The 16,382-nt window shown below is 34.9% G+C and overlaps 2 protein-coding genes across 3 annotated transcripts; one reads left to right on the top strand and one right to left on the bottom strand.

Annotated features, from left to right (window-relative positions):
* The first annotated feature begins 1,579 nt into the window (after nt 1–1,579).
* Nucleotides 1,580–13,179, top strand: LOC113869947 (regulator of nonsense transcripts 1 homolog). 2 transcript variants are annotated; one of them, XM_027506501.1, is made up of 29 exons: nt 1,580–2,309; nt 4,389–4,640; nt 4,722–4,892; nt 5,011–5,061; nt 5,228–5,320; nt 5,477–5,572; nt 6,001–6,051; nt 6,174–6,292; nt 6,768–6,876; nt 7,504–7,626; nt 7,721–7,792; nt 7,873–7,944; nt 8,078–8,144; nt 8,351–8,493; nt 8,568–8,639; nt 8,710–8,838; nt 9,018–9,173; nt 9,369–9,482; nt 9,577–9,675; nt 9,757–9,834; nt 9,962–10,096; nt 10,375–10,449; nt 10,599–10,719; nt 10,957–11,330; nt 11,436–11,498; nt 11,586–11,657; nt 11,825–11,956; nt 12,051–12,170; nt 12,335–13,179. In XM_027506501.1, the coding sequence occupies exons 1-29, from the start codon at nt 1,791–1,793 to the stop codon at nt 12,455–12,457; spliced, it is 3,801 nt and encodes a 1,266-aa protein (XP_027362302.1). In that variant the 5' UTR covers nt 1,580–1,790; the 3' UTR covers nt 12,458–13,179. The 2 variants fall into 2 exon arrangements, with proteins under 2 accessions (XP_027362302.1, XP_027362303.1); XM_027506502.1 differs by having other exon boundaries at nt 11,460–11,498; nt 12,335–13,148.
* Nucleotides 13,180–13,819: 640 nt separating this feature from the next.
* LOC113869876 (protein N-lysine methyltransferase METTL21A-like) lies at nt 13,820–14,652 on the bottom strand. Its single transcript, XM_027506380.1, has 2 exons — nt 13,976–14,652; nt 13,820–13,927 (listed from the first exon to the last, which is right to left on the bottom strand). Exon 1 carries the CDS (start codon nt 14,634–14,636, stop codon nt 13,986–13,988), a length of 651 nt encoding a protein of 216 aa, XP_027362181.1. The 5' UTR covers nt 14,637–14,652; the 3' UTR covers nt 13,820–13,927; nt 13,976–13,985.
* Nucleotides 14,653–16,382: the final 1,730 nt, after the last annotated feature.

Genomic DNA, 16,382 nt, shown 5'->3' with positions numbered 1-16,382 from the left:
ACAAAAAAGTATAAGCGAGTAAAATTAAATTGAAGACCAAATTATATTTAAACTTTTATCATTTGCTGACGTCGCCACTATCTATGCAGTCAAACTCTTGCCAAATAATTTTTTTTTGTTAAGTCAAGAAATAACTGTTATTTTTAGAAAGAGCAGCATAGTAGAAAAAGTTAAGAACTTGATTTCCATGAAACGATATATATGTAGAAAAAGAGTAAGACGTAAATTTAAAAAAATAAAAACAAGGTGGAAACTTATTCATAATGAACTTCATTGGACGTAGTTTGTGTCAAAATTTTTTAAATAATTGTAATTCTTATACTGAAATATTTTGATTATCAACTAAGTAAAAAAAGTAATGTTATTATATATATATATATATATATATACACACACACACACATTAACCTTATAGTTTGGTCCTCATTTATGTTTTTCACTGTTTATTATAAGATTACAAATTATTATTTTTATAATCTTCATACATATTTAATGCAAGGAGTGTGAATAAATTAACTTACATGGTCTAATAATTTGATTGGTTTATTGAAAATGATTAATTACCATTATATATTCCAAATAAACATAACTACACATATGCGTGTGTGTTTATATATATAAAATAAATCATTTTTATAAGAAAATTAAATAAGATTATTTATAAAAAATGACTAAGTACCATAATATATTCCAAATTAACATAACTATACACATGCGCATATATAATAAATATTTGTTTATAACAAAATTAAATATAATTTAAAATTAATGCAATTCAATACGTACTTGTCAACAAAAATTAATGAAGTATCCAACATTATAAAAAAAAATGCACACTTGGTTAATTCAGCTAAAAACGTCAAGTGTAGCACGTGCACGTTTTAATTATTTTAATATATTAATTGTATAATTTTAGTAATTTAAACGTATTAGAATTAATAAAATAAATATCAATTTTTTGTTATTTTACATTTATTTTCTGCTGCAGTTTTATATTTTATTTATATATTTATTAATTTTGTTTTAAATTTTAGAAATATAATTATGAATTCCATTATTAATATTTAATTAAAAAATACATTATGCAGTAAATATATTATATTTTTATTAAATATTTATTATTTTTATGGTATTATTTTTGTTAAATATTTTTCTTAATAAGTGTCCTATTAGCACTTGTCAAATAATTTTTTTTATCAAAGTAATAGAGCTTTTAAATAATCATAGATTTTATTTAATTTAACAATTTAATTGAATAAACTAATGTAATTGTATGTATATTTATATATATTTATTGTTGAAAAATCTTAAAAATCTAAAAATAATTAGGCCGAAAACTGCATGTGTTAGAGAGTACCGCACGACATGATTATGCAGAATAATAATAGATAATAGCAAATTAATTAAATTAATTATAATAATTAAAGTTTAGAAGTATCCAATTATTCGTAGCACGTAACAAGTGTTGAGAGCGTGAAAAGGTCACGTGAGAAGTGAGTGCGTATATTCCACGTGATCCTCGAATACGTCTGTACAGTCGCGCGCATAAGCTCATTCCCCCCGGTTTCCACTATGTCTATGTGTCTCACTTTCATCTCATGTTTCACTGTCTCTCTCTCTGCCCCTTAACCTCTATTTCTCGTCCATTCTTCTCACCCAACCCTAACCCTAATCATACAAATTTCATACATAACCCCTGTCCATCTTCACCGACCAACGCACTCTCTTAAAACCCCAACTCCACCACTCAGGAGATCGCACTACGCCTCTCGATTCCGAAAACCCTAGCGATGGACTCACAACAGAGCAATCTATTCGACACCGCTTCGCAACCCGACACGGGCAACGACGCCTACACCTTCCTCGAATTTAACACGCAGGGGGAAGATTTCGACTACCCCGAGTTCCGCGACCCTATTAGGTCACCCGTGGCATGGCCAACGCCCTCCGATTCGTTGGCTGACCCGTCCGAGCGCGGTGGTGGCGGCGGTGCCGGTTCCGATCACCAGTCCGACGCCTCGCCCGTTTCGGCGGCTCCCGGTAGCGCCACGAAAGGTCGGTCAGGGTCCAGTAGCGGAAACAGCCAGATGGTGGATGCTCTTGCGGCTGGGATGAGCGGGTTGAATTTTGAGGACACTGTTGATGATGATAATTACGAGTATGGTAAAGGAGATTTCACTGAACATGCTTGCCGTTATTGCGGGGTTTCTAATCCCGCATGTGTTGTGAGGTGCAATGTGCCCTCTTGTCGTAAATGGTTTTGTAATTCGCGGGGGAACACTTCGGGATCGCATATTGTGAATCACCTGGTGAGTTGTTATCTTTGCATTTGGCGTTCCTTTTCGTGGTTCTTTGATTTTGGATTTTCTTATCGTCTTGTTTGGGTTAGTGATGGCCTTGGGTGTTTAGAAATTCAGGAGTAAGGTACGCAGCGGTGAAGTGCGAGAATGAAAGATTTTAAAATTTAGAGGTCGGAGACATGTTGCTGTTTTTATGTTTTCATTCAAATTAGGGGGAAAATTGGAAGAATTGTAGATATTTGTGGACTTTTTGAATTCAGATTGCTTAGAAAAATATGCTTGATATCTAGAAGTGATAAAATCTGCGGAAGTATTGCGTGATTTTTTATTTTATTTCATATTTTAATCAATGTTAATAGAAAGAGTGAAGTCACAGGCTTGAGAGCTCTTAGCTATATAGGTCAAAACCTGAGTATGACAAATGTACCCCTCCCAAATATAGAAGGGTAGTGCTTTCTTGTTCTTAAGCAATAACTAATGCATGGATTAGATATAGTGTTTCTATATATTTTAGATACTTATTTAACTTAGGGTTATTTAAGGGGGCGCCTATCACATTTTGATCAAACTTTACTACTGATTTTTTAAGGAGGGGGAATATCAAATTTAGTGATTGATGTCTCAACATAGTAAATTTAGATGAATGAATCAACTTAATAGTTATTATAAGCACATGTCAGAAGATAACTTAAAGTTTTTTTTCCCTTTCCCTTGACTTCGTGAATTGTGTTAAAGTTCCTGATATGGATGTTCATTTGCAACTATAGTAAGATAATGTTCAAAGTTTCATACATAGTTTATTTGTTTTGATTATGATAATTTCTTCGTATCGACTATTGTGCCTGGATTTTAGCAAAATTTTTTATTGTGTTACACAGTTTTCCTGAGCGTATCTATCACATTGAGATATATTCTCCGTACTTTGAACTTATTATTATTATTATTATTAAATCATGTATTATCATAATATATGCTAATAAATTGTTATAAAGTTTGTACTCATAAAACAAGAGACTATACTTAATGGAACAATGTTAACATTGCTTGTAATACAGTAATACTTAATGTGTTATTCATGAATACACAATTCAAACTTAGTCATGAATGAAGCACAGGTCAATGTCACATTCAGTAGGAGATGTAGTTGGACAGCTGGCATTGTAGCATTTGCTAGTTTTCCACCCACAAAGGTCCTATTTGACGTTCCTAGTAGATTTTCTAGTCTGACACTTAGTGCACAACTCAACAGCAGACAGCCAATTAACCACTTAGATATCCAATTAGCCAATTAACCTTTTTAGTATCTCAGACTATGATTCATAGCAATTTTGCAGTTTTTTCTGTGATTTGTATCACCATGCAATTGTATTTGATGTATTATCGTGAGTGCAATTTTAACAACTGTGCTCTTGAATCTTTTATCAAGTTTTCCTTTTGTATATATCCATATGACTATATGGTGTTTACATTGGTAGAAAATTTCATTTTGCAAAAATGAAAAAATCAACTATTTAAAGATAACAAAAATAATCCGTGGTTTTTCTTGTGTGCCACATGCCTTCATATGTTTCTTGACTTTTTCTTTATGAATCCGAAAAAAATTATACTCACGTTTATCTTCTCACTGCTTATAGTTTATTTTAGTCTGTCTCAACAGCTAAAAATAAGCTTATGAATAATACTTAGAGGGGGGGGTTTGATTAATTGGTTCCCACTGTGGACAGGCAGAAAAATAAACCAAAAAAATCTGTTTCTCTTTTATCTGTGATGTCTATCCCCTTTGGCTCTTTTAATTTTCCTCCCCCAGTCTATATTATCTTTTGTTGTTCCAGTCTGCTTTTCTTTTCTTAAGTCTGAGATTTCAAGAACTAATAATTTTTATATATTGTCACTGACTGTCAAGAAATTATTTTTTTTGTTAGACTTGTTTATGAATTTTGGATTTAAATGTTATCATTGTTCTTCTCAATCATGTGTTTATTTGACTGCTAAGTCATTAAATTTTCACTGTTGCATGTAATGACTAGAGTATGTATTGTTCTTTGATGAGCAAATGTTGCTTATGTTTGGTTATTTTTTTCTATGTAGGTTCGGGCTAAACACAAAGAAGTCTGCCTACATAAAGATAGTCCTTTGGGAGAAACAATTCTTGAATGCTACAATTGTGGGTGTCGTAATGTGTTTCTCCTTGGCTTTATTTCAGCAAAGACAGAAAGTGTAGTTGTTCTTCTTTGCCGTGAACCTTGCTTGAGTGTCAATGCCTTGAAGGACATGAATTGGGACCTTAGTCAATGGTGCCCCCTGATTGATGATAGGTGTTTCTTGCAGTGGCTTGTTAAGGTTTCTCTTTTTCCTTTTTGTGAATTAATTTAAGGTAATGTGTTTGGCCCATCTTTGTTACAGCTGTGTCTTCTGCTGCAGATCCCATCTGAACAGGAACAACTAAGGGCTCGCCAAATAAGTGCACAGCAAATAAATAAGGTTGAAGAGTTGTGGAAGACAAATCCGGATGCTTCTTTTGAGGACCTTGAGAAGCCTGGGGTAGATGATGAACCTCAGTCTGTGGCTTTGAAATATGAAGATGCATATCAGGTGTGCTCAGGATGGTTTGTTAATAAATTTCTTTTGTAATATTTGGTTGTTGCTACAATTTTTATAGTTTACACTTGGGTCTTATATATTATGTTTCTTGTCTGTCTCATTGTCTTAGTATCAAAATGTATTTGCACCTCTCATAAAGCTTGAAGCTGATTACGATAAGGTAATATTTTTTCTTTACTCTGCTGTAATACATTTTACCATTAGCTACTTTTTTTTTTCCTGCTGCATGTACTTTTGGATCTACAACTAAAAAAACCTCCGATTGCTTTCTCCTTTCGCCCCATATTTTACAATGTTTTCTGTATCTTATGTGCTATTTGATGCAGATGATGAAAGAATCACAAAGCAAGGACAATGTCACAATTCGATGGGATATTGGTCTTAATAAGAAGCGTGTTGCCTACTTTGTCTTTCCAAAGGTCCTATATCTATTGCTTACTAGCCGATTGTGACTGCTATAGCTCTACATAGTATTCATCATCTTTTCTTATGTTCTTCATCTTTTGTATTGAATTTTTTCTTTATTATTTTTATGCTTTCTATTTGAAGATAAGCAATGTTGTCTTGTATTTTAGGAAGATAATGAGTTGCGGCTTGTACCTGGTGATGAATTACGACTGCGTTATTCTGGTGATGCTGCACATCCTGCGTGGCAGTCAGTGGGTCATGTGGTATGCATTGGTGTTATTTTATCTCAAGTCTCATATAATATATTCTGTGAATCTTCTTTTAGGTCCGTGTAATATCAGTAAAACTGTGAATCTACTTTATTGAAATAAAATACTAAAAGAAGAAACAGATAAATCAATATAATGAAGAAATTTATTTTCAAATAATGAAACTTGTGCTTATCATGTCTACTCAATATCCTCTTTTATCTCATACATAGGTCCAATCATTTTTCAACCACTGCCCATTATCTCCTTTTTTAGAAGTAAAATAAGCACTATATAATGTATTTTGTTGTTGTTTTATTGGTTACTTGTTAAGTGTATGCGTACAACTTATATGGAATAACGTGTATGATTTTATATGCTGTTAGCTTTCTATCTTTAAAATATTCCGTAGTTGTGTAAGATGCTTTATATTCCATTTTCAGATTAAGTTAACTGCACAAGAGGAGGTTGCATTGGAGCTTCGTGCTAGTCAGGTGGATTTATCATTATTTCGTGATGCTTGTATCGTGCCTTCCAAGATATTTGTCTGTCCCTTGTATTGTGCCATCCAAGATATTTACCTGTCCCTTGTGGTTATTGCCCTTGTTGTGCGCAGGGGGTTCCAGTTGATGTTAACCATGGTTTCAGTGTTGATTTTGTCTGGAAAAGTACAAGCTTTGATAGAATGCAGGGAGCTATGAAAACCTTTGCTGTTGATGAGACAAGTGTTAGTGGGTAAGTTGGTCCTAGATTAGGTCTAATGCCATTAGTTGGTTGTCTTGTTTCCCTCCTTCCTATTATGTTATGTTTCTTCTTCGTTGGTTTTTCCACAGAAATTGAAGATTGCTGTGCCCAAGATTGTAATTTTATCAAACATGCTCACATTGACAGGGACTTGGCTGTAGTTCTATAAGTTCCTTTAATTTTGAGTGTGTTTATGAATGGGCGAGTAAAGGGACTGTAAATAGTATATTTATCTTTTATGACATGTGATTGGGTGCTTTTTGGTTGTTTGATGATTTTGGTTGCCAATTGAGGTTGAAATTATACTGCAGTATAGATATAATAAGGGAAGATTTCTACAATTGAAATAGCATTGTGCCAGGGTTATGTTTGTTTTATTTAATTATGAGATCTCAAAATAGAGGTTATGATTGTTTTGTTGGAATTGTGCTCGCATTTTATTTAATTGTTACTGGTTGATGTGCAGGTATATTTATCATCACTTATTGGGTCATGAAGTTGAGGTTCAGATGGTGCGTAATGCACTGCCTCGTCGCTTTGGTGCACCTGGTCTTCCAGAGCTGAATGCATCTCAAGTATGTTGTTATTTCTTCTGACATATCTTACTCTTGTTTTTCTTTTTTCTTACAAATATGTTTGATATTGGACTGTCTTCCTGCTGAGGTCCATGGCAGTTGACAGATTATCTGCTGCTTTAGGGCATGTTTTGGGAGTTGAGCAGGTGTGAGGAGGGGATTGTAGTAAATGATACTATTCTTGTCCTCCTTGGATGTTTGAAATTGATGAGACAGCAGGGCTTTAAATAAAAGATATTATCCATGTCAATTTTTTGTTAATTAATAAACTATTATATTGATGTTATATTTTATCAATGTTTTGTGACCATAATATTTAGGTGATATATGTAATTACTATTAAGGGCATAATAGTCAACTTAATCTCTCTCCTCCAGAATCCCTATTTGGCAGAATTTTTAAAAGAAAGCTCTTGTAAATTTTGGATGATTAGAAGAAATATTCGATTTTCCCTTAACAATTTGTTAGAACGAGGTGAAAACCTTTTCATCCTCCAAGCTTCCCTACCCCTCCATTATCCAACATGGCTCCATCCAAACAAGCCCTTGAGTGGGGGAGTTTGCTACTTCCATTTTTAGAATTATACTGTTTTGCATTACCATATAACCTCACCTTATCATTTTGAAGGTTTTTGCTGTCAAGAGTGTTCTTCAGAGGCCTATTAGTTTGATTCAAGGACCACCTGGAACTGGTAAGACTGTAACTTCTGCAGCACTCGTATATCACATGGCCAAACAAGGTCAGGGACAGGTATGTTATTAAAATGTTTTCTAGATAACATTTGCTTTTCTTATGTGCTTCTGTTTATTCACTTCTCCCTCTCCACTTGCAACTTATTTTTCAGGTATTGGTTTGTGCACCCAGTAATGTAGCTGTAGACCAGCTGGCTGAAAAGATAAGTGCTACTGGATTAAAGGTATAGTTTCTGTTTATTCTGTTGCAGAGTTATACATGCAAAGAGTGAACCTACTTTGTAATTCAAATATTTCATTCTAGGTTGTGAGGCTTTGCGCAAAGTCAAGGGAAGCTGTGAGTTCACCTGTTGAACATTTGACTCTCCACTATCAGGTGAGTGTTGCATTTCTTTCTATTAACATTCCTTTCATATTGTGGCCATTTGCATATTTCTGTTCTCACATGATACAAATGAACGATGATCATTACAGCATGGTACATGTGAATATAATGTTGTCTCTTGCAGGTTCGACATCTTGACACATCTGACAAGAGTGAACTTCACAAATTGCAACAGCTTAAGGATGAACAAGGTCTGGACCTCTTTTTATCGCTCTAAACTGCTAAAATAAACCTGTCTAAGATTGGGTAATGAAATTGGTTTTGTATCTGATAATCTAGCTTGTGTGTAGTACTATCTGCATGTACTTCTAATGTTTGCTTTTCTAATATCTGGGGCTGAAAGCTGTCATAAATTTATTTGCAATTGTTACAATTATCTTGTTCTATCATATGCCAGGTGAACTTTCTAGCAGTGATGAAAAAAAGTATAAAGCGCTTAAACGAGCAACAGAGAGGGAGATTTCTCAGAGTGCTGATGTGATCTGCTGTACATGTGTTGGTGCTGGAGATCCTCGTCTTGCTAATTTTAGGTTCCGTCAGGTTGAAATACCTGTACTTGCAATGTGTAATTTCTATATTCTTGATCAATTCTTACACTTCATTTTTTTTTTCAGGTACTCATTGATGAGTCCACTCAAGCAACTGAACCTGAATGCCTTATACCTTTGGTTCTTGGAGCAAAGCAGGTATTTATCAAATACGCATGTGCTGCTGTGTATTCTTGATTGTTGAGGTTTTTAACAAGTTTCTGTTTAGGTTGTTCTTGTTGGTGATCATTGTCAGCTTGGTCCTGTTATTATGTGCAAGAAAGCAGCTCGTGCAGGGTTAGCACAGTCACTTTTTGAACGTCTTGTTCTACTTGGTGTCAAACCAATTAGGTTGCAGGTAGTGGTCCTCTTAGTTTTCAAGTGAGAATTAATGACAATAACTGTTGTGATATACCTACTCTAGAATACTTCATTAGCCTTATCAGGGCTTACAATGTCTCAGTTCTTTTTGTTTAGGTTATTATTCTCATTTTGGTTATTATACTGTAAGTGTTTGTTTTATATTTCAAACATCAGGTTCAGTACCGTATGCATCCATGCCTTTCGGAATTTCCCTCAAACAGTTTTTATGAAGGCACTCTGCAAAATGGAGTCACTGTTAATGAGAGACAATCTTCAGGAATTGATTTTCCATGGCCTGTACCAAACCGTCCCATGTTTTTTTATGTTCAGGTATTGTAAATACATGTATATGAATGTTTTCTTTTGTTGCAGAAATATTTCTATTATCATCCATGGATATTGTCTTAAATTTTTGGTTTCATTATTATTATTATTATTATTATTATTTTGGGCCCTTGTCATGAATGTTGTCTCTTTTGCTTTATCCATAACTTTCTTTAAATTATTTACCTTGCCATTTTCTAGATGGGACAAGAAGAGATAAGTGCTAGTGGAACATCTTATTTAAATAGGACTGAGGCTGCAAATGTTGAAAAGATTGTCACTACTTTCTTAAAAAGTGGTGTGGTTCCTAGTCAGGTATATTTTGAAGTGTACACTAAATGGTTTGGTTTATACTAATGGTGTTAATATTCATATTAGTATTGAATTTTTATTTTTGAATGTTAAACAGATTGGTGTAATAACACCTTATGAGGGACAAAGAGCTTATATTGTGAACTATATGTCAAGAAATGGTGCTCTCAGGCAGCAGCTTTACAAGGAAATTGAGGTTTGATACAGTTTCCTTGATTCATAATATATGCAGTCTGTGTCATTGGTACATTTGCTACATGAATTTCATTCTTTTCAGGTTGCTAGTGTTGATTCCTTTCAAGGAAGGGAGAAAGACTACATCATTCTCTCTTGTGTTAGAAGTAATGAACATCAGGTTCGTGAACTCATCCTTTGTGCTAGCACTCATTTGTGAACTTTGCATACTTCAAATGGCTTCATTTTGAGCCGTATTAAAAAATTGATGGATATATTATTGACTTGACTTCTATTCTCTTTTGTAGGGCATTGGATTCCTGAATGATCCTAGGAGGCTGAATGTTGCTTTGACACGAGCAAGATATGGTATTGTTATTTTGGGAAACCCTAAAGTTCTGAGCAAGCAGCCTCTATGGAATAGCTTATTGACTCACTACAAGGTAGTGCTTGTGTTTTAAAATTATAGTGCAATGGTATTGATTTCCTGAAAAATGTACTGGCCTTGCAAGAGCTCAAAAGTTAATTCAAAATGTTTGTGCTAATTTTAGAATTCTAATGTTTTTTAATTTCCCTTTTACGATTCATTTTAAAATTCTCCCGTATAATTAGGGTTTTTTTTTAATGCAACATAATTAAAGTGATCCATACCACTCTCCTTTTCCTGTAGTGTTTGTTAGTTTTTTAAATAAGCTGTTTTTCTTCCCCATTTTCTAAACAGGAGCATGAGTGCTTAGTTGAAGGGCCTTTAAATAACTTGAAGCAAAGTATGGTTCAGTTCCAGAAACCCAAGAAGGTAGGTTTTAAAGGATTGGATAATGTTGATTTATGAGATACACTAGCATCAGGGTGCTGTCAATGCATTAAGTTGGGTTGCTTTTCTGGTTAAGCATTTGTTTATTGAAAATCTTACATTTTGATGTGGTGATTGGTTTTATATTGCAGATTTACAATGAACGAAGGCTGTTTTATGGGGGTGGACCTGGAATTGCGGCTAATGATAATTTTGGTTCTGTTGGCTCTGGAGCTGGCACCAGTTCAGATCGAAGGAGCAGCCGGGGAAGGGGTATGCTATTTATAATTTATTGTATAAGGCTCTTTTTGTTTTTGCTGAGTACACTTTCAGATTATCCTTGTTGTCTTGGTATGTCCTTATTTTCCATTGAAATACCTGTAATTTAGCAACTTTCAGAGCTTTAGCTGTCTGTTTCAAGTTCTTATCATTTCATACACCTTCTGGCTTCTGGAGTTCATATTTTGATTACTTAGATTGTATGATGATAATATTTTTGGTCAACTATAGGATCTTATATACCTCCTGGTCCCCCAAATGGAACTCATAAGCCCGGAGTGCATCCTGCTGGATATCCTGTGCCAAGGGTTCCCCTGCCCCACTTTCATGGTGGTCCCCAATCTCAACCATATGCCATTCCATCTCGTGGGGCTGTTCATGGACCCGTTGGGGCAGTTCCTCATGTTCCTTCTCCTGGGAGTCGTGGTTTTGGGGCTGGGAGAGGCAATTCTGGTGCTCCAATTGGCAATCATCTTCCCCACCAACAAGGCACTCAACAGCCTATTGGGAATATTGGATCTACATTTAACTTCCATGCTCTAGAGAATCCTAACAGCCAGCCATCTGTTGGCGGTCCATTATCTCAACCTGGCTTTGCCAATAATGTATATACGTTTTTCTGTCCATCTTCATATGTTTCTATCTGTGTCCTGGTCTTTTTTTTTTTTGGTTTGGTTAAGTTCTGACCATATTTTTCTTATGCCTATCAGATGCCAGTCCAAGGCGCTGGTCAGTCATTTCGAGATCAATTTTCTGTGCCTGGAATGTCTCAGGTGGTTACTGTTACCTCAGAGAAGCATGATATTGTTTCAACGTAAAATTTGCTCATTTTTGTTCATTTTGTTTAAAATTACTCTCAGGACTTCTTGGGGGATGACTTCAAAAGCCAGGGATCTCATGTTCCTTACAATGTCACTGATTTTTCTACACAGGTTTGAGAAATGCTGTTAATTTTCTACATACTATTTTTGATATTTAAATTAACCTTTATCAATTGCCAAAACAGGGTGCAGGACTTTCTTGTTTCTAATTTCTTTAATCGTCGCAGTTAGTTCATGTCTTTTTTAATTTTAGTTACTGACACTTTGACCACCTTAAGGCTTCTCAAAGTGGATATGCTGTTGATTATGCTACACAAGGAGCACAAGGTGGATTCCCAGGGAACTTTCTTAACCAGAATTCTCAAGCTGGATATTCACGTTTTGGCTCTGGAAACGACTTTATGTCCCAGGTTGCTCAAGTTACTAGAAATGAGCTTCCCTGTTCCCCGACCCCAATTTGGGTTGCCTAATCCTTCCTGTTCTGATTTTCCTTTTAATTCCCAGGACTACATGGGCCATGGATCACAAGGTCTTTTCACTCAGGTTGGATTCAACGATCCCTTGCAAGATGAGGCAACACAGAGCCATTTCAGTGTGGGAAATGCCAACCCTCTTCAGTCCCAGGTTACCTGTAGTTCCAGCATTTTTTAATAATAACAATATCTACAAAAAATTGAATGGATTTGATTGTTTTATCTCTTGATTTACTGATGAACTTTGCTTTCTATTGTGATTGATTTATGCAACTCATTGTTTTTCGTCTAGTAAATTCTCTGGATACTGTGCAGATGAATTCTCTCTACTCCCAGCCTTTTGCCCACTACAACACTCAGCCGCTTAACATGCAGGCTTCGCAACAGCAGCCTCAGGGTCAGAACTCCCAAAATCAGAAAATTCACTACAACGGTTGAGGAACTTTAGGAACTTAATGTGGCTTTGATGGGTTATAGTCTTCGCAATCAGCAACTGGGTTTGTGCCTGTCTTTTGTGCTGAAATACGTTTGCATGAGACATCCGAAGGATTGGCTTCTTGGGATATACCGGAAGTTGGTATAATATGATTTGAGTTGGTGGAATTGTGGGGATTTAAAAAGATACAAGCAGGCGCATCCCGGGCTGAAAATTGATAAGATAACCCCCATTACCTTTCTGAGTTTTGTATTGTTTGGGATTAAGGTGAAATTATTCGAGAAAGCATTACATGGAATGGATTTGTCGAAAGGGTTTCGATCTTGAAGCAGAAGGGGCGGTTTAAAATGTCGGTGAAATACTGAATATAGTAACTCATACGGTCAATCATCACCATGGAAGCTTTTGTACAGAAGGCAGGAATGCGGTGAACCCTTTCAGCTCTTCCTGACGTGTAATTTAAACTCGATATGAACACTGATGATATGTCGGAAAGTTATACTATGCAACTGTTGCCACTCAGAATTGTGTGGCATATAAAGGTGTGATAATTGTTTTCCATGTAAATTAGGTTTCTTACAAGTGCAACATCTGTGAGTGCTTTGAGTAGTATTAGTAATTACCCAAGATTTTTCAATGACTAACCACTAACCAGCGTTGGGAGTTTTGAATCTAAAGATGTGTAGCGCCATTTAAATTATTCGACAAATTGTAGTTTTTGGCTCAATTTTATTTGTGTAATAGTTTTGGTAGTCCAAGAATTTTTTAGCCAATTAAGTTTTTTTATTTTAATGCTTTTGCAAATTTGGTCTTTTATTAAGTTTTCACCTAAAATACTTATTTTTATTATTAAAATTTTTACAAATTAAAATGTCTTTACCTCATAATTAATCAATCAAGATATTAGTTTAGCCCAAAATAATTAAAATTAAAATTCTCTCTTTTAAACCAAATTGGCATTTTATAAAATATTTTTAAAATTATACAAGTTTATTTTATTTTTCTAAATGTTTAAAGTAATCTCATGTTTCAATTTAACTATAACTTTCTTAGAAAAATATAAAATTTTTGAAGGTTTTTAATTAAAAAAAAATGAGGGGATTAAATTTATATAAATTAAAAATAGGATTTAATTAGTTTAAAAAATTACAAATCAGAATATCCATAATTCAAATTAGAGAATTTAAAATCCAGCGAAGTCAAAATTATATTGCCTCTTTCATGTTAAGCCGTTATTTTTTAGTTTGTTGACAGTGTCAAATTTAGGATGAGTCGCGTCTGAGATTTATTCCGATAAGAACGTTGATTGAAAAACACTAGCCAAGGAAAACGATTTGTCAATTGGCATTCCGTTGTAAACAAAGACAGTAAACACTGACCAAGGAAAACGGTTTGTGAATTAGCGTTGGAAAAGGCAAAAGAGAATCTCTTGTAAGTGAAGATAGTAAACAAACGTAGAATCAGCGGAGTTACTAATTTTCTTTTTCACATTATCGTGTCAACCTATTTAAGATATTAACTGCAAAAATCTTACAAGGTTGGGGATACGTGCCCAGCTCCGTTGATCGGCACGAGAGAGAAAACGGCAAAGGACCCAATCAACTTTAGATCAGAAGCGGAGAGGCCCAGCGCCGGCAACTCCACTATCCCAAAACCCTGATCTGCCAGCACCGCTAAGCAATCCCCGGTCCATGGTCTAACCTCTGTGGCGGCCCAAACCCTAGTGTGGTCCCCACACACACTTTTCAACGTTTGGGCCAGCGCCCCCATCTGCTCCGGGTCGAATAACACATCTGACATGAGAACAAGGTCAAACTCACCCGGTGACTCGTCCCTACCCCATACCAGCTTTCTTACCTTTACCACGTTTCCCAGGCCGTTTGCTTCCACGTTTCTTACCAAAGCCTTAATTAAAGGTTCGACGTCTGTGAGAAGGACGTGGTTTGCCCCGAGCATTGCCGCCGTCAACCCTGGGAGACCTGCTCCGGCGCCTAATTCCAATACTTTCTTACCCCTTAGGTCCATCTCACGCTGAGCTGTCATCCATTCCGACAATATTATTGCTGATTCCCACACCCATGAACCCGTTAGGACTCTGCCCGTTTCTGCATCGCACACTTCTTCCATCTCCTCAATTACTATGCTCTTCCTTCCCACACTCATTTCTCTTCTTACACCCATCTATTCTTTCCTCTTCCACAAAACCCACCCGTACCCTCTCTCTCTCTCTCTCTCTCTCTCTCTCTCTCTCTCTCTCTATGCAATGATACTTGACACATGTGAGGGTTTTTTTGTCATTTCATCATGATTCGTGTACTAACATCGTATATATATGTGTGTGTGTGTGTTAATTTAGGTATGACATGGTAGGGAACGAACGTGTTCAACTGTCATATAATATTTGGCTGAAACACAAAACTTCATAAAATACCTATTTTGCTTTTCTATCCCATTATTGCATCCTCGTCTACTCATTCCCCCCCTTTGCCTAGTGGCTCTCTCTTTCTCCCCTCACCTTCAATCTCTCCGTTCCCCACTAACTTTATTGTGTATTTATGAACAAGATTTTACGTGTAATTTATATTTATTATCGTGAAATTCGATGGAGAAGTGAAAAAGCAATTAACCACGACCAGCTTTTTCAAATGTTCTGACAAAGGAAGGCAAAATGGACATGGAAAGGGTTGTGGAGGACGTAAATAAAAGTGGAAGAGACTCGTTTATCAGCGAGGGAAAATAATGTGAAGGAGGGTGGAGGAGATGAATAAGGAGAATGGTGACATGGGAGTTAAGGAAGGGCAAGCCAACAATGACGGGATAGTCACCCAATAATACACGCCACAGTAATATATTATAATTAGTAAGCTTAACATTTAACACAATTCTTTACAAATAAATTACTTATTTGAAAAGTTAATAAAGTGTCAAAATATTTTTTAGTCAAATGGTGACCACAATGAGGTTATTTTTTCCTTTGTGATGGTTGAATCCTTTCAGAATGTTTTACTTGTCTGTCTTTTGCCGACCTCTTGTCCTGAAATGAACACCTCTTGTCCCTTGTCGTTGTAATAGTGGAACTTTATGAAAGGAATATCGAGACACATGCCCTAGTCTTCCATTTACATCTATTACCAAAAATTGTCACCTGTTTACATATCTATCAGACCTCGGGGTCACAATTAAATAAAATATGAATACAGCATTAATGGCTTAATTGCAACAATTGTTGCTCATATGCTAAAATTTCAATTTAAGCATTTAATAATTTTCAAACTTTTATTATAGTAGAAGGTTTTCATTATATTAAAAATAGAAAAAACTATTAGTGTAATGTTTAAGAAGTAGAAATGATTTTATACAATGAATTCAAATCTAGAATAGTAATACTTTTGTTTTATTAAAAAATATAACTTTCTGTTTGAGTCTAACATATTTTTAAATACCAAGAGTTTTGTATATATAGACAACATATATTGTGTTAGAAAAATACAAAATAAAGAAATAAGCTAAGGTAATTAACTCTATATTTTATATGTAAAAAAAAAAACATATAAGCTTTTATATTCGTATTCAGCTTTACTAAACTTTTGTCATCTATCTATATTATACTGAATCATTGACCTAATAAATTATACACGTGTCAGCCCAAATGGAGGAAATCCACAGTGCAATCAGATGTGGTCCCCGCTCAAGAAAAATAGTGGAGGAATAAAATAAAGTTTTTAATTTTGACGTATTATTAATGTTAGAAAATATATTATCAATTAATAAAATATACTATAAATATAAATTTAAAGTTAATTGCTGTAAGCATTAATATATTTATTTATATGATAATCGATAATTAGATAATATGTATTTTATTTAAATTTTAAAATAAATATAGTTTGTAATCTTAAACGACACACAAATACCAATCCATCGTTG

This window comes from Abrus precatorius, unplaced genomic scaffold (assembly GCF_003935025.1).
Source record: "Abrus precatorius isolate BTA unplaced genomic scaffold, Abrus_2018 Scaffold6, whole genome shotgun sequence".
NCBI classification, from domain to species: Eukaryota; Viridiplantae; Streptophyta; class Magnoliopsida; order Fabales; family Fabaceae; genus Abrus; species Abrus precatorius.
The sequence above is the reverse complement of the archived record's forward strand: the minus strand, read 5'-3'. Positions and strand labels throughout refer to the sequence as shown.

Bases quoted from the DNA above. Each gene is read 5' to 3' on its own strand.
- LOC113869876 (XM_027506380.1), bottom strand. From the start codon at position 14,636: ATGGGTGTAAGAAGAGAAATGAGTGTGGGAAGGAAGAGCATAGTAATT.
- LOC113869947 (XM_027506501.1), top strand. From the start codon at position 1,791: ATGGACTCACAACAGAGCAATCTATTCGACACCGCTTCGCAACCCGAC. The intron at 5,321-5,476 runs GTCCTATATCTA...CTTGTATTTTAG, and splicing joins CCTACTTTGTCTTTCCAAAG to GAAGATAATGAGTTGCGGCT. The intron at 11,499-11,585 runs GTGGTTACTGTT...AATTACTCTCAG, and splicing joins CTGTGCCTGGAATGTCTCAG to GACTTCTTGGGGGATGACTT.